The sequence below is a fragment of the Ranitomeya imitator genome, chromosome 6, assembly GCF_032444005.1.
Source record: "Ranitomeya imitator isolate aRanImi1 chromosome 6, aRanImi1.pri, whole genome shotgun sequence".
NCBI classification, from domain to species: Eukaryota; Metazoa; Chordata; class Amphibia; order Anura; family Dendrobatidae; genus Ranitomeya; species Ranitomeya imitator.
Window position 1 is genome coordinate 4,083,199 of NC_091287.1, and position 25,898 is coordinate 4,109,096.

The 25,898-nt window shown below is 51.2% G+C and overlaps 1 protein-coding gene across 1 annotated transcript in view; it reads right to left on the reverse strand.

Annotated features, from left to right (window-relative positions):
* The window catches only part of LOC138642333 (SCO-spondin-like), a 410,056-nt gene that overhangs the window by 49,216 nt on the left and 334,942 nt on the right, over positions 1–25,898 (reverse strand). Inside the window, exons 89-97 of the mRNA XM_069730432.1 lie at positions 23,985–24,143; positions 19,227–19,357; positions 17,748–17,869; positions 17,621–17,667; positions 4,573–4,788; positions 4,333–4,494; positions 4,134–4,250; positions 3,448–3,586; positions 3,161–3,363 (exon numbers count right to left, since the gene is read on the reverse strand). Coding sequence (XP_069586533.1) covers positions 3,161–3,363; positions 3,448–3,586; positions 4,134–4,250; positions 4,333–4,494; positions 4,573–4,788; positions 17,621–17,667; positions 17,748–17,869; positions 19,227–19,357; positions 23,985–24,143 — 1,296 coding nt within the window. The remainder of the gene's footprint in view (positions 1–3,160; positions 3,364–3,447; positions 3,587–4,133; positions 4,251–4,332; positions 4,495–4,572; positions 4,789–17,620; positions 17,668–17,747; positions 17,870–19,226; positions 19,358–23,984; positions 24,144–25,898) is intronic.

Genomic DNA, 25,898 nt, shown 5'->3' on the forward strand with positions numbered 1-25,898 from the left:
CAAGCGGAGTATAGCACCGGGCACAACGTACACAGCGCAAGCAGAGTATAGCACCGGGCACAACGTACACAGCGCAATTGCAGTATAGCACCGGGCACAACGTACACTGCCCCAGAGGAGTATAGTACCGGGCACAACGTACACAGCGCAAGCGGAGTATAGCACCGGGCACAACGTACACAGCCCCAGCGGAGTATAGCGCCGGGCACAACGTACACAGCACAAGTGCAGTATAGCACCGGGCACAACGTACACAGCCCCAGAGGAGTATAGCACCGGGCACAACGTACACAGCGCAAGTGCAGTATAGCACCGGGAACAGCGTACACAGCCCCAGAGGAGTATAGCATCGGGCACAACGTACACAGCCCCAGCGGAGTATAGCACCGGGCAAAACGTACACAGCGCAAGTGCAGTATAGCACCGGGCACAACGTACACAGCGCAAGTGGAGTATAGCATCGGGCACAACGTACACTGCCCCAGCGGAGTATAGCACCGGGCACAACGTACACAGCGCAAGTGCAGTATAGCACCAGGCACAACGTACACAGCGCAAGTGCAGTATAGCACCGGGAACAACGTACACAGCCCCAGAGGAGTATAGCATCGGGCACAACGTACACAGCCCCAGAGGAGTATAGCACCGGGCACAACGTACACAGCCCCAGAGGAGTATAGCACCAGGTACAATGTACACAGCCCCAGCGGAGTATAGCACCAGGTACAATGTACACAGCCCCAGAGGAGTATAGCACCGGGCACAACGTACACAGCGCAAGTGGAGTATAGCACCGGGAACAACGTACACAGCCCCAGAGGAGTATAGCACCGGGCACAACGTACACAGCCCCAGAGGAGTATAGCATCGGGCACAACGTACACATCCCCAGAGGAGTATAGCACCAGGTACAATGTACACAGCCCCAGAGGAGTATAGCACCGGGCACAACGTACACAGCGCAAGTGGAGTATAGCACCGGGCACAACGTACACAGCGCAAGTGGAGTATAGCACCGGGAACAACGTACACAGCCCCAGAGGAGTATAGCACCAGGTACAATGTACACAGCCCCAGAGGAGTATAGCACCGGGCACAACGTACACAGCCCCAGAGGAGTATAGCACCGGGCACAACGTACACAGCGCAAGTGGAGTATAGCACCGGGAACAACGTACACAGCCCCAGAGGAGTATAGCACCAGGTACAATGTACACAGCCCCAGAGGAGTATAGCACCGGGCACAACGTACACAGCGCAAGTGGAGTATAGCACCGGGAACAACGTACACAGCCCCAGAGGAGTGTAGCATCGGGCACAACGTACACAGCCCCAGCGGAGTATAGCACCGGGCACAACGTACACAGCGCAAGTGCAGTATAGCACCGGGCACAACGCACACAGCGCAAGTGCAGTATAGCACCGGGCACAACGTACACAGCCCCAGAGGAGTATAGCACTGGGCACAACGTACACAGCGCAATCGCAGTATAGCACCGGGCACAACGTACACAGCGCAAGCGGAGTATAGCACCGGGCACAACGTACACTGCCCCAGCGGAGTATAGCACCGGGCACAACGTACACAGCGCAAGCGGAGTATAGCACCGGGCACAACGTACACAGCGCAATTGCAGTATAGCACCGGGCACAACGTACACAGCCCCAGAGGAGTATAGCACCGGGCAAAACGTACACAGCGCAAGCGCAGTATAGCACCGGGCACAACGTACACAGCCCCAGAGGAGTATAGCACCGGGCACAACGTACACAGCCCCAGAGGAGTATAGCACCGGGCAAAACGTACACAGCGCAAGTGCAGTACAGCACCGGGCACAACGTACACAGCGCAAGTGCAGTATAGCACCGGGCACAACGTACACAGCCCCAGAGGAGTATAGCACCGGGCACAACGTACACAGCCCCAGAGGAGTATAGCATCGGGCACAACGTACACAGCCCCAGAGGAGTATAGCACCGGGCACAACGTACACAGCGCAAGTGCAGTATAGCACCGGGCACAACGTACACAGCGCAAGTGGAGTATAGCACCGGGAACAACGTACACAGCCCCAGAGGAGTATAGCATCGGGCACAACGTACACAGCCCCAGCGGAGTATAGCACCGGGCAAAACGTACACAGCGCAAGTGCAGTATAGCACCGGGCACAACGTACACATCCCCAGAGGAGTATAGCACCAGGTACAATGTACACAGCCCCAGAGGAGTATAGCACCGGGCACAACGTACACAGCCCCAGAGGAGTATAGCACCGGGCAAAATATACACAGCCCCAGAGGAGCATAGCACCGGGCACAACGTACACAGCCCCAGAGGAGCATAGCACCAGGCACAACGTACACAGCGCAAGCGGAGTATAGCACCGGGCGCAATGTACACAGCCCCAGCGGAGTATAGCACCGGGCACAATGTACACAGCCCCAGAGGAGCATAGCACCAGGCACAACGTACACAGCGCAAGTGCAGTATAGCACCGGGCTCAATGTACGCAGCCCCAGAGGAGTATAGCACCGGGTACAACGTACACAGCCCCAGCGGAGTATAACACCGGGCACAACGTACACAGCGCAAGCGCAGTATAGCACCAGGTACAACTTACACAGCCCCAGTGGAGTATAGCACTGGGTACAACGTACACAGCCCCAGAGGAGCATAGCACCGGGCACAACGTACACAGCCCCAGCGGAGTATAGCACCGCGCACAACGTACACAGCACAAGCGCAGTATAGCACTGGGTACAACGTACACAGCCCCAGAGGAGCATAGCACCGGGCACAATGTACACAGCCCCAGCGGAGTATAGCACCGCGCACAACGTACACAGCGCAAGCGGAGTATAGCACCGGGCACAACGTACACAGCCCCAGTGGAGTATAGCACCGGGCACAACGTACACAGCGCAAGCGGAGTATAGCACCGGGCACAACGTACACAGCCCCAGCGGAGTATAACACCGGGCACAACGTACACAGCGCAAGTGCAGTATAGCACCAGGCACAATGTACACAGCCCCAGCGGAGTATAGCACCGGGTACAACGTACACAGCCTCAGCGGAGTATAGCACCGGGTAAAACGTACACAGCCCGAGCAGAGCAATGCACAGGCCTGGAACTGATGTAGAGGAGGAGATGATTACCTGGACATGCTGAGCTGTTACACTCCTCTTCCTCATGGGTCTCACTACCACAGGTGACTGCTCCTGGACTGTCTTCTGTACAGGTTCGATTCCTCCACCGATAGCCACCACCACATGTAACGGAGCAGGGGCTCCAGTCAGCCCAGGGTCCATACACAGGGCATATTTCCTCCGTGCAGGAGAAGGTCCCATTCACACAGGTGCTGATGAGCGAGGATCATGGTGAATGGAGAACATACTGCACAAGTCTCACGTGTCACGTGGGCGGCTGCTCGCCGGTCACCTACCAGTTATTACAGCTGAGGGGCACTGTGTCTCCAGGATCATACTCCGCTGTGGTGTCTGATGTGGGCAAACTGCAGCGACAGTCCATTATGGGCACACACCGCTTATCCTGCAGGAGCCAGCCATCCGGACAGCGACAACCTGACCCCATAAAATGAGGAAGAAGGTGATGGAGACGATGATCACCAGCACAGAGGTCCAATACATCCTTATATATTGGGTGGGACCTTAAATATCGGGTGGGGCTTTGTATATTGGGTGTCGCCTCGTATATTGGCTGGTGCCTTGTATCTTGAGTGGCACCCTATATATTGGGAGGGGCCTTAAATATTGAGTGGCGCCTTGTATATTGGGAGGGGCTTTGAATATTCGGCTGCAAGTTGTATATTGGTTGGTCCTTGTATATTGGGTAACATAGTTACATAGTTATCAAGACCGAAAAAAGCCATCTGTCCATCCAGTTCAGCTTATATTCCGTCAGAATAAATCCCCAGATCTACGTCCTTCTAAAGATCCTAATAACTGTAAGATACAATATTGTTACGTTCCAGGAAGACATCCAGGCCTCTCTTGAACCCCTAGTGCCTTAAATATTGGGTGGGGCCTTGTATATTGGGTGGCGCCATACATATTAGCTGTCACCTTGTATATTGGGTGGCGCCAAACATATTGGATGGCTGTTTCCTACCTGTACGGCACTCGCCCTGCAGACACTCCACATGGTCCCACAGGTCGGCACAGGCGCGTGGACACTGGTTGGCACATGAATTCTTGAATGCCTTCGCCCGGTCCTCACAATTCTCCCCTACAGTTCGGGGTACAGAGTCATCATCAGGGGACATCCAAGAGCAGGTCAGTAGAATGCTGTCTTTGCACCCCACACTTACCTGGACAGGCCGCTGTGTTACAGCTCTCTGACTGGAAGCGTGGTCCTGGACACCCTGTGCTGTCTACAGGGTGGTGGACATGACGCCATCGAGAGCGGAAGCCACCGCTGCAGGGCTCCCGGCAGGGGCTCCACTCCCCCCACTGACTCCAGACACACAGATCTGTGATGTAGAGAGGGGTGTTGTATTACTGTGGACTACCACAATCATGGCCATGTGTGATGATGTCGGGGTGCATACAGTTACAGATGTCCGGACACAGTCTCTCCTCTGTCATCTCCCCCAGACACTGCGGGGACACTCCGCTCCACGGGAAGCCACTTTGGACACTGAGACACAAGCGATGTCTCTGCTGAACTGAGAAGAGAGTGGGGGTCCCGCCGGTGTGACTGTGAGGTGATGGGAGGCAGGGGCTGCACAAGGACCATTCTGACCACTCACTGAGGGCTGCTTCACCTGTGGAGACAGGACCAATACGACATGAACACAGTGCAAGGACATGTGCAATGTCTGAGGCTCACCGTCCCCTGTATAAATGGGGGATAGTGACCCTCACATAGAAATCTGAGGAAAACCGCACCCGAACCCCACACTGATCCATCAGCTCCCCATTATAGTTAACTAGCTGAAGAGCCCGGCATTGCCCGGGCATAGTAACTAACTGTGGTTAGTTATAACAAATTATAATGATTATCCTCTGTGAGGATAATGTATAAGTTTTAGTCTCTCATTGCCAGCACCTATAGGGTGGGCGTTGACCCCCCTTTACTTCAGGGTTTAGCTTTTCTTTTCAATGGGTATAGAAGAGCTTTTATTGCTTCTTGCTGCAAATTCCTGACTTTGAGTAACTTACTCCTCATGCCCCTCCCAAAAGAATTTTTACGATCGCTTGTGTCGGCTCAAACCTTCCTCCAGCAGAAACTGGTCTGATCTCCTTCTGCAAAGGCAAGAAGTCCTTTGTTCCATTATAGTGAGATATTGGGCCAACGGTTTAGGCTAGGAAAATAATACGTCCAGTTTGTGAATCTCCATTGGCGGATCTATCGTCCACGGTAAGCGCGGGCTTCTAGTTCCAACAGGAACAGAGTATGGATTTCTCTGGAACTATGCATCCCATCAAGCCCAAATTTGGTCTCATTAGAACGCCAATATTAATACAAGATGACTGCTGAGTGTGTTATGACTCTGACATGTTCTGTAGCGGAGATACAGTCATTAGACAAACTTGTGTTAAATTTAGTAAGACTGAAGAGATAGGAGGGTCTGAGGAAACCAGCCCTGTTAGTGATGTCACGAGGCTGTGGTTATTTAAGTGACTTCACTTTACCCAGCCTTCAGAGTCTTAGTCTGAGTCTTACCAGAGGAGCTCTCACTGCCAGTCCTGATGCATTGGGACATTTGGGAGCTCCGCCCACTAGCCTGGTTCTGCTTGCCATGATCTGAACACATGTAAGTGTTGATTTCTTATTTAATTGCGGTTATTTTTATAATTACCTTGTACATATTTTCAATTGTCTCATATTGCAACATCTTTTTATAAACACTGCCTTAATTTTAATGGGGTAAAATACTAGTTTTGTTTTTCCTGCTCTAAAACGTACCCTAAGTCTTCTGAAGGGAATTACGCTACTGTTTTGGGTTAGCTTTGGACCCGTTTAATCGAAGCTGGTGGCAGCATACCGTGTGCTGTGCCTTTGGGAGTCGTTGTAGTGACTGCGGCATTGATAATTATTGTTCCTGCCTGTGTGGGAGTAGTTATATCGCCTCGCTGCAGCGTGCCCAATAGCCAGTACATAGCAGGCAGCCTTTCTGGCGACTAATTAGCCAGGCGCAGTACCTAATCTGACCTGAGGGTGTGGGGGGTGCCAGAGAGCTGCAAGTTTTCAAGGGGAACTGTAAAGCCGGATATACATAAATCCCTGCAGTTCGTGGCATATTGAAGAGCAGTGGGATACCTAAAATAAGCCCCTGCTGTAAACTAAGAGGTCAATAATCTTTTTTATAATAATCTTTTTATTTTTATATAGCGCTAACATATTCCGCAGCGCTTTACAGTTTTGCACACATTATCATCACTGTCCCTGATGGGGCTCACAATCTAGAATCCCTATCAGTATGTCTTTGGAATGTGGGAGGAAACCGGAGTGCCCGGAGGAAACCCACGCAAACACGGAGAGAACATACAAACTCTTTGCAGATGTTGTCCTGGGTGGGATCAGAACCCAGGACCACAGCGCTGCAAGGCTGCTGTGCTACCCACTGCGCCACCGTGCCGCCCATGTGTGTGTGTATGTGTGTTTTTTCATCACATTGTAGCAGTGGAGGGATAGCTAAGATAAGCCCCCTGCACATGTGATAGCCGTCTGTTGGCCTTAAGTCACCCCGATCCATGACGGTCATGGTGTGAATCGTGACATCCTCCATCCCATAGTCCCATGCCCATATACCCATCCTCCATCCCACAGTCCCATGCCCATATACCCATCATACATATCCTCCATCCCACAGTCCCGTGCCAATATACCCATTATACATATCCTCCATCCCACAGTCCCGTGCCCATATACCAATCATACATATCCTCCATCCCATAATCCCATGCTCATTGTCACGATATGGTATGAAATATCATATAAGTTGAGTTTCTCTTGCTAGCCAGGCTACGGGCTAAGAAAGCCCCCCTTCCCTTTCACTCAGCCAAGAGCTTTCCTTTCCAAGGTATGGGGGAAGAGAGTTTTATTGCCGAAAGGAATTTTTACGACCAGGCTAGAATCTTCCTCTAGCAGAGAACTGTTTAGAAGTGTCTAGAAGTTTCCAGAAATCCATGAAAGTCCTTTGTTCTGTTATTGTAAGATATTAGGCAAACGATTTAAGCTAGAAATAGGAAAAATATATATTCTTTACGTCCCTCGGTGGATCTATCCATCACTCTAAACATGAGCTTCTAACTCCATCAGGTAAAAACATAGGGATTTCTCTGTAATGACGCATCACCCATATGACATATTTGATCTAATTAGAATGCCCATGTTAATACAAGATGAATGCTGGGTTTGTTATATCTATGACATGTTCTGTAGCGGAGTTACGGACATTAGATAAAAGTTAGGGTAAAATTAGTTAACTGAAGAGGTAGGAGGGACGAGGTGATCCAACCCCTTTCTGGGATGTCACAGGCTGCAGCTATAACGGTCTGGCCAGATCCCAGGAGTCAGTCTGCTGTTGGAAGAACATGTGAGTCTGATCTGAAGAGAGTATCCAATGCAGTGGGACAGATGGAAACCCCCCCACTAGCCTGGTTGCCTGAACTGATATGAACTGAGAACATGTGAGTTGTACCTTTTCTTATTTAATCCCTGTTTATTTTCTAATTATCTTGTACATATTTGCAATTGTCTCATATTGTAACATCTTTATATGACTTTTTATAAACACTGCCTGAAACGTTTGATGGAGTATAATATTTAATACTAGAGTCGTTCTCCTGTTCTAAAACGTACCCTAAGTCTTCTGAAGGGAATTACGCTACTGTTTTTGGGTTAGCTTTGGACCCGTTTAATGGAAGGTGGTGGCAGCTTACCGTGTGCAGGCTTTTGGGTGTTGTTGTAGCGACTGCGGCGTTGATAATTATTGTTCCTGCCTGAGCGGGAGTAGTTTATCGCGTTGCTGCAGCGTGCCCAATTGCCAGTACATAGCAGGCAGCCTTTCTGGTGACTAATTACCCCAGGTGCAGTACCTAATCTGACCTGAGAATAAGGGGGGCGCCAGAGAGTTGCAAGTTTTAAGTGGAACTGTAAGCGGGATATACATAAATCCCTGCAGTTCGTGGTATATTGAAGAGCAGTGGGATACCTAGAATAAGCCCCTGCTGTAAACTAAGAGGTCAAAAGCCTTGGGTGTGTTTTTTCATCACATTGTGGAGTGGAGGGATAACTAAGATAAGCCCCCCTGCACATGTGATAGTCGTCTGTTGGCCTAAAGTCACCCCGACCCATGATGTAGGGGTGACGGTCACGGTGTGAATTGTGACACTCATATACCCATCATACACATCCTCCATCCCATAGTCCCATGCTCATATACACATCATACATATCCTCCATCCCATAGTCCCGTGCCCATTGTAGCGTTTCCCTTAATTCAGGTCTTGGGGACACTCGCTTGGCACGGGATTAACGTATACAGGCACGGTTTTTCACACATAATGGTCCATTCGGTTTATTAAATACAGCATAAACTGTATCTCGAACAGTTCATTATATCGCCATATCAGAATATCACATACGGTTTACATAGCCTTCAGTGGTCACACTGGTATCTCTCTCCAGACACCAGATGACTACGCAGTTCAGCAACTGCCCTATGTTAGCGCACACAGTTCTTTTCCCGCACCAGGGGTTACCTCTAGAGTGGGCTCCTGCTCCACAGGTTGACTCCACGTCAGTCCAAGGTCCACAACAGGACCGTCCAGGTCGACGGTCTCACAGTGCTTCCAGGACGACTCCACTCCCAGGAGCCTCCAACACTGACCGTCCAGGACCTACAGCACACAGGCTACTCAGTGCCAAAACCCAACCATGTGCTGTTCAGGAATTCCCAGGATTTCCAACACAGGTTTCCAGGGCTTTGCACTTGGACCATTCAGATCCAAACACAGGAACATGTGACCCACACCCTGGTCACATTATATACCTTTTAACCACTCCCCTTGGTGGGAGTGTGGATGTGTGGCTAGTTTGTCCCGCCCATCTCACATAACTAGCCTAGTAAGTCTCCCTTCATAACTATACAAACTTGAGGGACTACAGGTCCCAGAACAACAACATTGCATCAGTCTTACCACGCAGACGCCCTCTGCGACACATATCGGCCATTCAACTCTGCCAGTCACTGTTTCATCACATTTATGCCTCCAAGTGCATCTTGAAGCACACACATAGCGCCCCCTGGCTGTAACACTGGTCACTGCAGCACACCTATACCCATCATACACATCCTCCATCCCATAGTCCCGTGCCCATATACCCATCATACACATCCTCCATCCCATAGTCCCATGCCCATATACACATCATACATATCCTTCATCCCATAGTCCCGTGCCCATATACACATCATACACATCCTCCATCCCATAGTCCCATGCCCATATACCCATCATACACATCCTCCATCCCATAGTCCCGTGCCCATATACCCATCATACATATCCTCCATCCCATAGTCCCGTGCCCATATACCCATCATACATATCCTCCATCCCATAGTCCCATGCCCATATACCCATCATACACATCCTCCATCCCATAGTCCCATGCCCATATACCCATCATACACATCCTACATCCCATAGTCCCATGCCCATATACCCATCATACACATCCTCCATCCCATAGTCCCATGCCCATATACCCATCATACACATCCTACATCCCATAGTCCCATGCCCATATACCCATCATACACATCCTCCATCCCATAGTCCCATGCCCATATACCCATCATACATATCCTCCATCCCATAGTCCCGTGCCCATATACCCATCATACATATCCTCCATCCCATAGTCCCATGCCCATATACCCATCATACACATCCTCCATCCCATAGTCCCATGCCCATATACCCATCATACACATCCTCCATCCCATAGTCCCATGCCCATATACCCATCATACATATCCTCCATCCCATAGTCCCGTGCCCATATACCCATCATACATATCCTCCATCCCATAGTCCCATGCCCATATACCCATCATACACATCCTCCATCCCATAGTCCCATGCCCATATACCCATCATACACATCCTCCATCCCATAGTCCCGTGCCCATACACCCATCATACATATCCTTCATCCCATAGTCCCGTGCCCATATACACATTATACATATCCTTCATCCCATAGTCCTGTGCCCATATACCCATCATACACATCCTCCATCCCATAGTCCCGTGCCCATATACCCATCATACACATCCTCCATCCCATAGTCCCGTGCCCATATACACATTATACATATCCTTCATCCCATAGTCCTGTGCCCATATACCTATCATACACATCCTCCATCCCATAGTCCCGTGCCCATATACCCATCATACACATCCTCCATCCCATAGTCCCGTGCCCATATACCCATCATACACATTCTCCATCCCATAGTCCCGTGCCCATATACCCATCATACACATCCTCCATCCCATAGTCCCATGCCCATATACCCATCATACATATCCTCCATCCCATAGTCTGGGGCCCATATACCCATCATACATATCCTCCATCCCATAGTCCCGTGCCCATATACCCATCATACATATCCTCCATCCCATAGTCCCGGGCCCATATACCCATCATACATATCCTCCATCCCATAGTCCCATGCCCATATACCCATCATACACATCCTCCATCCCATAGTCCCGTGCCCATATACACATTATACATATCCTTCATCCCATAGTCCTGTGCCCATATACCTATCATACACATCCTCCATCCCATAGTCCCGTGCCCATATACACATTATACATATCCTTCATCCCATAGTCCTGTGCCCATATACCTATCATACACATCCTCCATCCCATAGTCCCGTGCCCATATACACATTATACATATCCTTCATCCCATAGTCCCCGGCCCATATACCCATCATACATATCCTCCATCCCATAGTCCCGTGCCCATATACACATTATACATATCCTTCATCCCATAGTCCCCGGCCCATATACCCATCATACATATCCTCCATCCCATAGTCCCGTGCCCATATACACATTATACATATCCTTCATCCCATAGTCCTGTGCCCATATACCTATCACACATCCTCCATCCTATAGTTCCATGCCCATATACCCATTATGACATCATCTTTGCCATGGCAACCATTCTGACATCATCGTCACCATGGCAACCATTATAACATCACCATCACCATTGCAACCTAGGGTTATAGTTACCCCACACTGATCCATCAGTCGCTCATTATAGTTACTCCCACACTGATCCATCAACCCCCATTATAGTTACCCCACACTGACCCATCAGCCCCTATTATAGTTACCCAACACTGATCCATCAGCCCCCCATTATAGTTACCCCACACTGATCCATCAACCCCCATTATAGTTATTATTATTATTATTTATTGTTATAGCGCCATTTGTTCCATGGCGCTTTACATGTGAGGAGGGGTATACATAATGAAAACAAGTACAATAATCTTAAACAATACAAGTCATAACTGGTACAGGAGGAGAGAGGACCCTGCCCGCGAGGGCTCACAATCTACAAGGGATGGGTGAGAATACAGTAGGTGAGGGTAGAGATGGTCATGCAGCGGTTTGGTCGATCGGTGGTTACTGCAGGTTGTAGGCTTGCCTGAAGAGGTGGGTCTTCAGGTTCTTTTTGAAGGTTTCGATGGTAGGCGAGAGTCTGATATGTTGGGGTAGAGGGTTCCAGAGTAGGGGGGATGTGCGAGATAAATCTTGTATACGATTGTGGAAAGAGGAGATAAGAGGGGAGTAGAGTAGGAGATCTTGTGAGGATCGGAGGTTGCGTGCAGGAAAGTACCGGGAGACGAGGTCACTGATGTATGGAGGAGACAGGTTGCGGATGGCTTTGTACGTCATGGTTAGGGTTTTGTACTGGAGTCTCTGGGTAATGGGGAGCCAGTGAAGGGATTGACAGAGGGAAGAGGCCGGGGAATAGCGGGGGGACAGGTGGATTAGTCGGGCAGCAGAGTTTAGAATAGATTGGAGGGGTGCGAGAGTGTTAGAGGGGAGGCCACAGAGCAGGAGGTTGCAGTAGTCAAGGCGAGAGATGATGAGGGCATGGACTAGGGTTTTTGCAGATTCATGGTTGAGGAATGAACGGATTCGTGAAATATTTTTGAGTTGAAGTCGGCAGGAAGTGGAAAGGGCTTGGATATGTGGTTTGAAGGACAGATCAGTGTCAAGGATTACCCCGAGACAGCGAGCTTGTGGGACTGGGGAGAGTGGGCAGCCGTTTACTGTAATGGATAGGTTCGTTGGGGGGGTCGCGTGAGATGGGGGAAAGATGATGAATTCTGTTTTGTCCATGTTAAGTTTCAGAAATCTAGCAGAGAAGAAGGATGAAATAGTGGACAGACATTGAGGGATTCTGGTTAGAAGGGAGGTGATATCTGGTCCGGAGATGTAGATCTGTGTGTCATCAGCATAGAGATGATACTGAAAGCCGTGAGATTCTATGAGCTGTCCCAGGCCAAAGGTGTAAATGGAGAAGAGCAGGGGTCCAAGGACTGAACCTTGTGGGACTCCGACAGATAGGGGGCGAGGTGAGGAGGTGGTGTGTGAGTGGGAGACGCTGAATGTACGGTCAGTTAGGTATGATGAGATCCAGGATAGGGCCAAGTCTGCGATGCCAAGGGATGAGAGGGTTTGTAATAATAGGGAATGGTCCACTGTGTCAAAGGCAGCCGACAGGTCGAGGAGGAGGAGGACAGAGTAGTGTAGAAGGCAGAGGACAGGTCCAGGAGGAGGAGGACAGAGTAGTGTCGCTTGCTCTTGGCGGTTAAGAGGTCATTGGTGACTTTAGTTAGGGCAGTTTCGGTGGAATGGTGTGACCGGAAGCCTGATTGTAGGCGGTCAAAGAGGGAGCAAGAAGAGAGATGGGAGGACAGTTCAAGGTAGACGTGTTGTTCCAGTAGTTTTGAGGCCTGGGGAAAAGTGATATAGGGTGATAGCTAGATACAGAGGATGGGTCAAGAGAGGGCTTTTTGAGGATAGGTGTGATGGAGGCATGTTTAAAGCTTGAGGGGAAAACACCAGTTGGTAGTGATAGGTTGAAGAGATGGGTTAGGGTTGGGATGAAGATTGTGGTGAGGTTTGGGATGAGGTGGGATGGGAGTGGGTCAAGTGCACAGGTGGTGAGATGTGATCTTGAGAGTAGAGTGGAGAGTTGATCTTCTGTAATGGTGGAGAATAGTTACCCCACACTGATCCATCAGCCCCCCATTATAGTTACCCCATACTGATCCATCAGCCCCCATTATAGTTACCCCACACTGATCCATCAGCCCCCATTAGTTATCCCATACTGATCTGTCTGTCCCCATTATAGTTACCCCATACTGATCCATCAGCCCCCATTATAGTTACCTCACACTGATCCATCAGCCCCTATTATAGTTACCCCACACTGATCCATCAGCCCCCACTATAGTTACCCCACAATGATACATCAGCCCCCCATTATAGTTACCCCACACTGATCCATCAGCCCGCCATTATAGTTACCCCACACTGATCCATCAACCCCCATTATAGTTACCCCACACTGATCCATCAGCCCCCATTATAGTTACCCCACACTGATCCATTAGCCCCCCATTATAGTTACCCCACACTGATCCATCAGCCCCTCATTATAGTTACCCCACACTGATCCATCAGCCCCCATTATAGTTACCCCATACTGATCCATCAGCCCCCATTATAGTTACCCCATACTGATCCATCAGCCCCCATTAGTTATCCCATACTGATCTGTCTGTCCCCATTATAATTACCCCTCACAGATCCATCTGCCCCCATTACTGAACCCCATAATGGTTTGGCTTCCCCCATTACTGTATCCAATACTGATCTGTCTGCCCCATGTTTGGGGAATTTGTCTTAGAGAACAGAACAAATATAATGAAATACTGAGAGGAATAAATGGGAATGTGGATGGATCTGAGTTGTGAGAGTGGTGTCACTATTCTGGGTGGGGCCATTGAGTGGTGGGTGTCGTGCATACGTACCAGGGTGGGGTTATTGAATGATGGAAGTTGTGTATAAGTATCAGGGTGCGGCCATTGAGTGGTGGATGTTGTGTACACTTTTCAGGGTGGGGCTGTTGAGTGGTGGGTGTGGTGCACATTTATCAGGGTGGGGCCATTGAGTGGTGTACATTTATCAGGGAGGGGCTGATGCGTGGTGGGTATGGTGTACAAGTATCAGGGTAGGGCCATTGAGTGGTGGGTGTGGTGTACAAGTATCAGGATGGGGTCATTGAGTGGTGGGTGTGGTGTACAAGTATCAGGGTGGGGTCATTGAGTGGTGGGCGTGGTGTACAAGTATCAGGGTGGGGTCATCGAGTGGTGGGTGTGATGTACAAGTATCAGGATGGGGTCATTGAGTGGTGGGTGTGATGTACAAGTATCAGGGTGGGGTCATTGAGTGGTGGGCGTGGTGTACAAGTATCAGGGTGGGGTCATCGAGTGGTGGGCGTGGTGTACAAGTATCAGGGTGGGGTCATCGAGTGGTGGGTGTGATGTACAAGTATCAGGGTGGGGTCATTGAGTGGTGGGCGTGGTGTACAAGTATCAGGGTGGGGTCATCGAGTGGTGGGTGTGATGTACAAGTATCAGGATGGGGTCATTGAGTGGTGGGTGTGATGTACAAGTATCAGGGTGGGGTCACTGAGTGGTGGGTGTAGTGTACAAGTATCAGGGTGAGGTAATTGAGTGGTGGGTGTGGTGTACAAGTATCAGGATGGGGTCATTGAGTGGTGGGTGTGGTGCACAAGTATCAGGGTGAGGTCATTGAGTGGTGGGTGTGGTGTACACTTATCAGGGTGAGGTCATTGAGTGGTGGGTGTGGTGTACACTTATCAGGGTGGGGTCATTGAGTGGTGGGCATGGTGTACAAGTATCAGGGTGGGGTCATTGAGTGGTGGGCATGGTGTACAAGTATCAGGGTGGGGTCACTGAGTGGTGGGCGTGGTGTACAAGTATCAGGATGGGGTCATTGAATGGTGGGCATGGTGTACAAGTATCAGGGTGGGGTCATTGAGTGGTGGGCATGGTGTACAAGTATCAGGGTGGGGTCATTGAGTGGTGGGCATGGTGTACAAGTATCAGGATGGGGTCATTGAGTGGTGGGCATGGTGTACAAGTATCAAGGTGGGGTCATTGAGTGGTGGGCGTTGTGTACAAGTATCAGGATGGGGTCATTGAGTGGTGGGTGTGGTGTACAAGTATCAGGGTGAGGTCATTGAGTGGTGGGTGTGGTGTACAAGTATCAGGGTGCGGTCATTGAGTGGGCGGCGTGGTGTACACTTAGCAGGGTGGGGCTGATGAGTGGTGGGTGTGGTATACAAGTATCAGGGTGAGGTCATTGAGTGGTGGGTGTGGTGTACAAGTATCAGGGTGAGGTCATTGAGTGGGCGGCGTGGTGTACACTTAGCAGGGTGGGGCCATTGAGTGGTGGGTGTGGTGTACAAGTATCAGCGTGGTGTCATTGAGTGGTGGGCATGGTGTACAAGTATCAGGGTGGGGTCATTGAGTGGTGGCATGGTGTACAAGTATCAGGGTGGGGCAATTGAGTGGTGGGTGTGGTGTACAAGTATCAGGGTGGGGTCATTGAGTGGTGGGTGTGGTGTACAAGTATCATGGTGGGGCAATTGAGTGCTGGGTGTGGTGTACAAGTATCAGGGTGGGGTCATTGAGTGGTGGGCGTGGTGTACAAGTATCAGGGTGGGGTCATTGAGTGGTGGGTGTGGTGTACAAGTATTAGGGTGGGGTCATTGAGTGGTGGGCGTGGTGTACAAGTATCAGGGTGAGGTCATTGAGTGGTGGGCATGGTGTACAAGTATCAGGGTGGGGTCATTGAGTGGTGGGTGTGGTGTACAAGTATTAGGGTGGGGTCATTGAGTGGTGGGCGTGGTGTACAAGTATCAGGGTGGGGTCATTGAGTGGTGGGCATGGTGTACAAGTATCAGGGTGGGGTCATTGAGTGGTGGGTGTGGTGTACAAGTATCAGGGTGGGGTCATTGAGTGGTGGGCGTGGTGTACAAGTATCAGGGTGGGGTCATTGAGTGGTGGGTGTGGTGTACAAGTATTAGGGTGGGGTCATTGAGTGGTGGGCGTGGTGTACAAGTATCAGGGTGGGGCCATTGAGTGGTGGGTGTGGTGTACAAGTATCAGGGTGGGGTCATTGAGTGGTGGGCGTGGTGTACAAGTATCAGGGTGGGGTGATTGAGTGGTGGGCATGGTGTACAAGTATCAGGGTGGGGTCATTGAGTGGTGGGTGTGGTGTACAAGTATCAGGGTGGGGTCATTGAGTGGTTGGTGTGGTGTACAAGTATCAGGGTATCAGGCGTCTAGTCATCAGCTGCTCCTAACCAGCTACTACCAATAACAAAAGACTGACTGGCTCTTCCAAATCTGAAAACTGGTGTGTACAGGCGCGAATTAGGAGTAGCTACTCCTAATTCGCACCTGTACACACCAGTTTTCAGATTTGGAAGAGCCAGTCAGTCTTTTGTTATTGGTAGTAGCTGGTGTATAACAAACACCTCCCAGCTTGCACCTGTACACAGCAGCTTTCTGATTTGGGAGTGTCAGGTAGTCATTTGTGATTGGTATCTTAGCCCTCTGACTGAGCACCCCACCTTCCAGCACCCCACCTTCCAGCCTTCGGCGGTTTTAATTGCAGCTGGTTCCTACCTACCCAGAAATTCAGACTTTAGCCTAAGAGAGGTGTTCACACAAGACATGTAGGTTCTCGGCAATCCGGAGATCGCCTTGTCGTTGGCTAATGAGTGTGCATGAATTGGCCACGTTACGTGCCAAGTGTCCATTGTTTCTGCACATTTCACATATTCCGTGTATACATGCTATAGCAGTACAGGGTGCGGCGTTATGTGGTTGGTATCCAGCTACGGCCATGCTCAGTCCGGCCATCCTCTGCTCTCATCCGTGCCTGCCCCACGCACACATCCGCTGCTCCTGCCTTACCAGACTCCTACACTAAGGTACCGCTGTGCCTTCACCTCCTTGCTGCTCCTGTGCCGTCTGCACACTTTCCTCGCCTGCTTCCACTACTTCTGGAGGGCATTTTGCAGAATCTCTTTAGTGGTGATGACCCGCGTGCCGGGATAAGGTGTTACCACACTCAGGTGCTCACCGAGCGACTTCACCGTGCCCGGTAAATATGTTTGAGTCCGTGCGGCTGGAGGCCTCGCGGCTGTTGGACAAGCAGGGATTGCCGTTACCCCTGCCTGTAAATTTGGCCATTCACACAGGGAAAGTTTGGTTGTTTTTATGAACCTCGTGTCTCCTGGACTGATGGCTGCCCTGGTTCCAGAAGAGGAATTCCTGGAGTCAGAAGAGGCCTGCGGCCCTGAGGTGAGTGTGAGGCCCCTCACAGACTGCAGCACACCGGGACACGAGGATGTCTAGGAACAGGCGCTCGCCCACCACCACCTCGCCTGGGCTTCTTACAGCATCAGTCCCCGTCACTTACCCTGGCAGTTCTTCCTGTTACACTTCAGCTCCCCCTGCTGGCAGGTGCTGTAAGACATGGATATCAGTGGTCACATGACTGGGACTCCTCCTTATATCGGCCTTCTGCCGCCATATTTGGGACTCACCATTCCCTGCACCCGTCCTGCACCGTCTGCTCGGGGCTCAGATACGTCGTCTGTGACTGGGAGATGTGGAGACAGCGGCAGTCTTCAGGGGGCACACATGTACCGTCCTGCTCCAACAGTCCCTGGGGGGGACATCACAGTGTGACCCACTGATACCGCAACAACACACCTCGTCCACCGACTACACCCCCATCATCCGAATACATGCCCCCATCTTCCAAATACACGCCCCATCATCCAACTTCCCACCCCATCATCCAACTACACGCCCCATCATCCGAATACATGCCCCCATCATCCGAATACATGCCCCCATCATCCAACTACATGCCCCATCATCCAAGTACACGCCCCAGTTACCCATTACACCCCATCATCCGAATACACGCCCCCTCCACCCACTACTCCCCATCATCCGAATACATGCCCCCATCATCCGAATACATGCCCCCATCTTCCAAGTACACGCCCCATCATCCAACTTCCCACCCCATCATCCAACTACACGCCCCCATCATCCAAGTACACGCCCCAGTTACCCATTACACCCCATCATCCGAATACACGCCCCCATCATCCAACTACACGCCCCCATCATCCAACTACACGCCCCGTCTACCCACTACAACCCCATTATCCAACTATGCGCCCCATCTACCAACTACACACTCCATCATCCAACTACACGCCCCATCAACTAACTACACGGCCCGTCTACCCACTACACCCCCATCATCCGAATACACGCCCCATCTACCCACTACACACTCTACCATCCAACTACACGCTCCATCTACCCACTACACCCCCATCATCCAACTACACGCCCCATCTACCCACTACTCCCCATCTTCCGAATACATGCCCCCATCATCCAACTTCCCGCCCCATCATCCAACTACACGCCCACATCATCCGAATACATGCCCCCATCATCCAACTTCCCGCCCCATCATCCAACTACACGCCCCCATCATCCGAATACATGCCCCCATCATCCGACTACACGCTCCATTCATCCGACTACACGCCCCATCATTCGAATACACGCCCCCTTCATCCAAATACATGCCCCATCATCCAAGTACACGCCCCATCTACCCATTACACCCCCATCATACAACTACACGCCCCATCAACCAACTACACGGCCCGTCTACCTACTACACCCCCATCATCCAACTACACGCCCCATCTACCCACTACACCCCCTCTACCCCACTACACCCCCTCTACCCCACTACACAAGCCTCATCATCTAACTACACATCCCATCAACTGACTACACGCCCCATCATACAACTACACGCCCCATCATACAACTACATGCCCCATCAACCGACTACACGCATCACAATTCCACTACATGCCCTATCATCTAACTACACATCCCATCATTCCCCCTTCACAAGGCAAATTAACCCACTGCCTGCTAGAATGTGAAGTGCTGTTAGGGGTGAGGGTCTCACCACTACTCACCGGGGGACAGTAACACCCGGGGTGACAGGTGGGTAAATCCAGACACCCGTCTGAGCCATGCTTGGAGGAGCAGAGACTGCCACAGGGAGATCCACAAGGGCTGAACACAAATGGTGGAGAACAGCTGGACTCTATAACCGGAGAGAGAAAACAGTCACATCCAGGAGTCACCCAGATCCTGAGTCACATCCCGGGGTCACCACACACCCCAGTCACCTCCTAAGGTCCTCACATCCCGGGGTCACCACACACCCTGGGTCACATCCTAAGGGCCTCACATCCCGGGTCACCACACACCCCAGTCACCTCCTAAGGTCCTCACATCCCGGGGTCACCACACACCCTGGGTCACATCCTAAGGGCCTCACATCCCGGGTCACCATACACCCCAGTCACCTCCTAAGGTCCTCAAATCCCGGGGTCACCACACACCCCAGTCACCTCCTAAGGTCCTCACATCCCGGGGTCACCACACACCCTGGGTCACATCCTAAGGGCCTCACATCCTGGGTCACCATACACCCCAGTCACCTCCTAAGGTCCTCACATCCCGGGGTCACCACACACCCTGGGTCACATCCTAAGGTCCTCACATCCCGGGGTCACCACACACCCTGGGTCACATCCTAAGGGCCTCACATCCCGGGTCACCATACACCCCAGTCACCTCCTAAGGTCCTCACATCCCGGGGTCACCACACACCCTGGGTCACATCCTAAGGTCCTCACATCCCGGGGTCACCACACACCCTGGATCACATCCTGACATCACCATACACCCTGGGTCACATCCCGGGTCACCACACACCCTGGGTCACATCCTGAGGTCATCATACACCGCAGATCCCATCCACTCCGGGTCACCACTCACCTTGGGTCACATTATGAGGTCACCACACACTTCACCTCAATATCCAAGGTCGCTAAACACACCGTGTCACATCCAGAGGTCACCACACACGCCGGGTCACAACCTGAGGTCACCCCCACATCCCAGGTTCAATGCAATGTTTAATCAGAAAAGTTGGCAGTGTTTATAAAAAATATACAAAGATGATAGAAAATGGGAACAAACAATACGGGATATGCAATTATATAAAATAAAAGGAATAACAAAAGAAATGTACTAAACCTGATGTCACGGAAATGGCGCAGATCATAGCGGAGAGAAGCGCTACTTTTTAGGGAGACGGTACCTCACCACAGCGCACTGCGGCTTCCAGGACTGACCATGATTATAATTCGGAAATTGCTTTTATTAATACAAGTCACGCCCACATGCTTCTGCGTCGGCAACTTATAACAGGACTGGTCATAGGATGAGGCTAGGTTTGTAGAAAATTATGGGATCCCCAAATTTCAGAATCTCCTCGCCCCTGGAGGTCCCAGGAGGGAGATATTATTGCCTTATTATCTGTCATGATTTTAGCCATCGATAGACAGGAAACATGACATAGATATTGTCATTCATCTGCCTGATATTAATTACTAGAACCGCCCAGTGATATAAGACAACGTATTACGTTTGCCGAAAAATGTCTCCAATAACTATAGGACATTCATTACTTGGAAAGGAGGACAAAGGGAAGGGATGCAAGGGCCATGCGTCTGTCACCTCCCACACTATTCTGCAACCTGGACCTGGAATTCGTGTCTGCGATCCATCAGAGAACCAACATTAATTACCTGTTTGTAGCGAGGTCCCAGCCAAGAATTAAGGTCATGTAGAGGTTAATAGAGTGCTAGCCTTGCGTCAATGTTCACTATGACACGAACTACGAGATGGCTTTATTGATATTACAATACAATACATTTCTGTACCTGTGTGCCCTGTATTTTGCTCATGTTTATTGTATTTGTCTGTATTTGCCCCGTTTTTCACATGTAAAGCACCATGAAATAAATGGAGCTATAAAAATGTATAATAATAAATAATAATAATAAATTTATAATAATAATAAAAAAAAGACAATTCCATCTATGACACCCACACCCCGGGTCACCGCCAGAGGTCACCACACACCACTGGCTCACATCTCAAGGTCACCACACACCCCTGGCTCACATCTCGAGGTCACCACACACCCCTGACTCACATCTCGAGGTCATCACACACCCCTGACTCACATCTCGAGGTCACCACACACCCCTGGCTCACATCTCGAGGTCACCACACACTCCTGGCTCACATCTCAAGGTCACCACACACCACTGGCTCACATCTCGAGGTCACCACACACTCCTGGCTCACATCTCGAGGTCACCACACACCCCTGGCTCACATCTCGAGGTCACCACACACTCCTGGCTCACATCTCGAGGTCACCACACACCCCTGACTCACATCTCGAGGTCACCACACACCCCTGGCTCACATCTCGAGGTCACCACACACTCCTGGCTCACATCTCGAGGTCACCGCACACCACTGGCTCACATCTCGAGGTCACCACACACCCCTGACTCACATCTCGAGGTCACCACACACCCCTGACTCACATCTCGAGGTCATCACACACCCCTGACTCACATCTCGAGGTCACCACACACCCCTGGCTCACATCTCGAGGTCACCACACACTCCTGGCTCACATCTCGAGGTCACCGCACACCACTGGCTCACATCTCGAGGTCACCACACACCCCTGACTCACATCTCGAGGTCACCACACACCCCTGGCTCACATCTCGAGGTCACCACACACTCCTGGCTCACATCTCGAGGTCACCACACACCACTGGCTCACATCTCAAGGTCACCACACACCCCTGGCTCACATCTCGAGGTCACCACACACCCCTGACTCACATCTCGAGGTCATCACACACCCCTGACTCACATCTCGAGGTCACCACACACCCCTGGCTCACATCTCGAGGTCACCACACACTCCTGGCTCACATCTCGAGGTCACCGCACACCCCTGGCTCACATCTCAAGGTCACCACACACCCCTGACTCACATCTCGAGGTCACCACACACCCCTGGCTCACATCTCGAGGTCACCACACACTCCTGGCTCACATCTCGAGGTCACCGCACACCACTGGCTCACATCTCGAGGTCACCACACACCCCTGACTCACATCTCGAGGTCACCACACACCCCTGGCTCACATCTCGAGGTCACCACACACCCCTGGCTCACATCTCGAGGTCACCACACACTCCTGTCTCACATCTCGAGGTCACCGCACACTCCTGGCTCACATCTCGAGGTCACCACACACCCCTGGCTCACATCTCGAGGTCACCACACACTCCTGGCTCACATCTCGAGGTCACCACACACCCCTGGCTGACATCTCGAGGTCACCGGACACCCTGGCTCACATCTCGAGGTCACCACACACCCCTGGCTCACATCTCGAGGTCACCACACACCCCTGGCTCACATCTCGAGGTCACCACACACCCCTGGCTCACATCTCGAGGTCACCGCACACCCCTGACTCACATCTCGAGGTCACCGCACACCCTGGCTCACATCTCGAGGTCACCACACACTCCTGGCTCACATCTCGAGGTCACCACACACTCCTGGCTCACATCTCGAGGTCACCGCACACCCCTGGCTCACATCTCGAGGTCACCGCACACTCCTGACTCACATCTCGAGGTCACCGCACACTCCTGGCTCACATCTCGAGGTCACCACACACCCCTGGCTCACATCTCGAGGTCACCACACACCCCTGGCTCACATCTCGAGGTCACCACACACCCCTGGCTCACATCTCGAGGTCACCGCACACTCCTGGCTCACATCTCGAGGTCACCACACACCACTGGCTCACATCTCGAGGTCACCACACACCCCTGGCTCACATCTCGAGGTCACCACACACCCCTGGCTCACATCTCGAGGTCACCACATACCCCTGGCTCACATCTCGAGGTCACCGCACACCCCTGACTCACATCTCGAGGTCACCGCACACCCCTGGCTCACATCTCGAGGTCACCACACACCCCTGGCTCACATCTCGAGGTCACCACACACCCCTGGCTCACATCTCGAGGTCACCACATACCCCTGGCTCACATCTCGAGGTCACCACACACCCCTGGCTCACATCTCGAGGTCACCACACACCCCTGGCTCACATCTCGAGGTCACCACACACCCCTGGCTCACATCTCGAGGTCACCACACACTCCTGGCTCACATCTCGAGGTCACCAAACACCACTGGCTCACATCTCGAGGTCACCGCACACTCCTGGCTCACATCTCGAGGTCACCACACACTCCTGGCTCACATCTCGAGGTCACCACATACCCCTGGCTCACATCTCGAGGTCACCACACACCCCTGGCTCACATCTCGAGGTCACCACACACCACTGGCTCACATCTCGAGGTCACCACACACCCCTGGCTCACATCTCGAGGTCACCGAACACCCCTGGCTCACATGTCGAGGTCACCGCACACCCCTGGCTCACATCTCGAGGTCACCGCACACCCCTGGCTCACATCTCGAGGTCACCACACACCACTGGCTCACATCTCGAGGTCACCGCACACTCCTGGCTCACATCTCGAGGTCACCACACACCACTGGCTCACATCTCGAGGTCACCGCACACTCCTGGCTCACATCTCGAGGTCACCACACACTCCTGGCTCACATCTCGAGGTCATCACACACCCCTGGCTCACATCTCGGGGTCACCGCACACCACTGGCTCACATCTCGAGGTCACCACACACCCCAGCCCCCCTCAATATTATAAGATGTGACGGTTATCACCGGTGCACTGGGACGTGTTACAAGGAAGAACTTCAGAGTCTGTTGTAACACATGTGTCTCCACCAAACACAGGGCCCACGGACTCCCGGTACCGATTCTGGAGCAACGAGTGACAAGAGCAGTTAGACCACCGACTCCACGGTGCCCACGAGCAGATCCCTGAAATGGAAACAGACTAGATGGTACACAGGCAATGTATGACATCACTACAGGACAGGTACATGTATGACCGGTGACATCACTACAGGACAGGTACATGTATGACCGATGACATCACTACAGGACAGGTACATGTATGACCGATGACATCACTACAGGACAGGCACATGTATGACCGATGACATCACTACAGGACAGGTACATGTATGACCGATGACATCACTACAGGACAGGTACATGTATGACCGATGACATCACTACAGGACAGGTACATGTATGACCGGTGACATCACTACAGGACAGGCACATGTATGACCGATGACATCACTACAGGACAGGTACATGTATGACTGGTGACATCACTACAGGACAGGTACATGTATGACCAGTGACATCACTACAGGACAGGTACATGTATGACCGATGACATCACTACAGGACAGGTACATGTATGACTGGTGACATCACTACAGGACAGGTACATGTATGACCGATGACATCACTACAGGACAGGTACATGTATGACCAGTGACATCACTACAGGACAGGTACATGTATGACATCACTACAGGACAGGTACATGTATGACCGATGACATCACTACAGGACAGGTACATGTATGACATCACTACAGGACAGGTATATGTATGACCGGTGACATCACTACAGGACAGGTACATGTATGACCGGTGACATCACTACAGGACAGGCACATGTATGACCGATGTCATCACTACAGGACAGGTACATGTATGACATCACTACAGGACAGGTATATGTATGACCGGTGACATCACTACAGGACAGGCACATGTATGACCGATGACATCACTACAGGACAGGTATATGTATGACCAATGACATCACTACAGGACAGGTACATGTATGACCGATGACATCACTACAGGACAGGTATATGTATGACTGATGACATCACTACAGGACAGGTACATGTATGACCGATGACATCACTACAGGACAGGTACATGTATGACTGATGACATCACTACAGGACAGGTACATGTATGACCGATGACATCACTACAGGACAGGTATATGTATGACTGATGACATCACTACAGGACAGGTACATGTATGACCGATGACATCACTACAGGACAGGTATATGTATGACTGATGACATCACTACAGGACAGGTACATGTATGACCGATGACATCACTACAGGACAGGTACATGTATGACCGGTGACATCACTACAGGACAGGTATATGTATGACCAATGACATCACTACAGGACAGGTACATGTATGACCGATGACATCACTACAGGACAGGTATATGTATGACTGATGACATCACTACAGGACAGGTACATGTATGACCGATGACATCACTACAGGACAGGTATATGTATGACTGATGACATCACTACAGGACAGGTACATGTATGACCGATGACATCACTACAGGACAGGTACATGTATGACCGATGACATCACTACAGGACAGGTATATGTATGACCAATGACATCACTACAGGACAGGTACATGTATGACCGATGACATCACTACAGGACAGGTATATGTATGACTGATGACATCACTACAGGACAGGTACATGTATGACCGATGACATCACTACAGGACAGGTACATGTATGACTGATGACATCACTACAGGACAGGTACATGTATGACCGATGACATCACTACAGGACAGGTATATGTATGACTGATGACATCACTACAGGACAGGTACATGTATGACCGATGACATCACTACAGGACAGGTA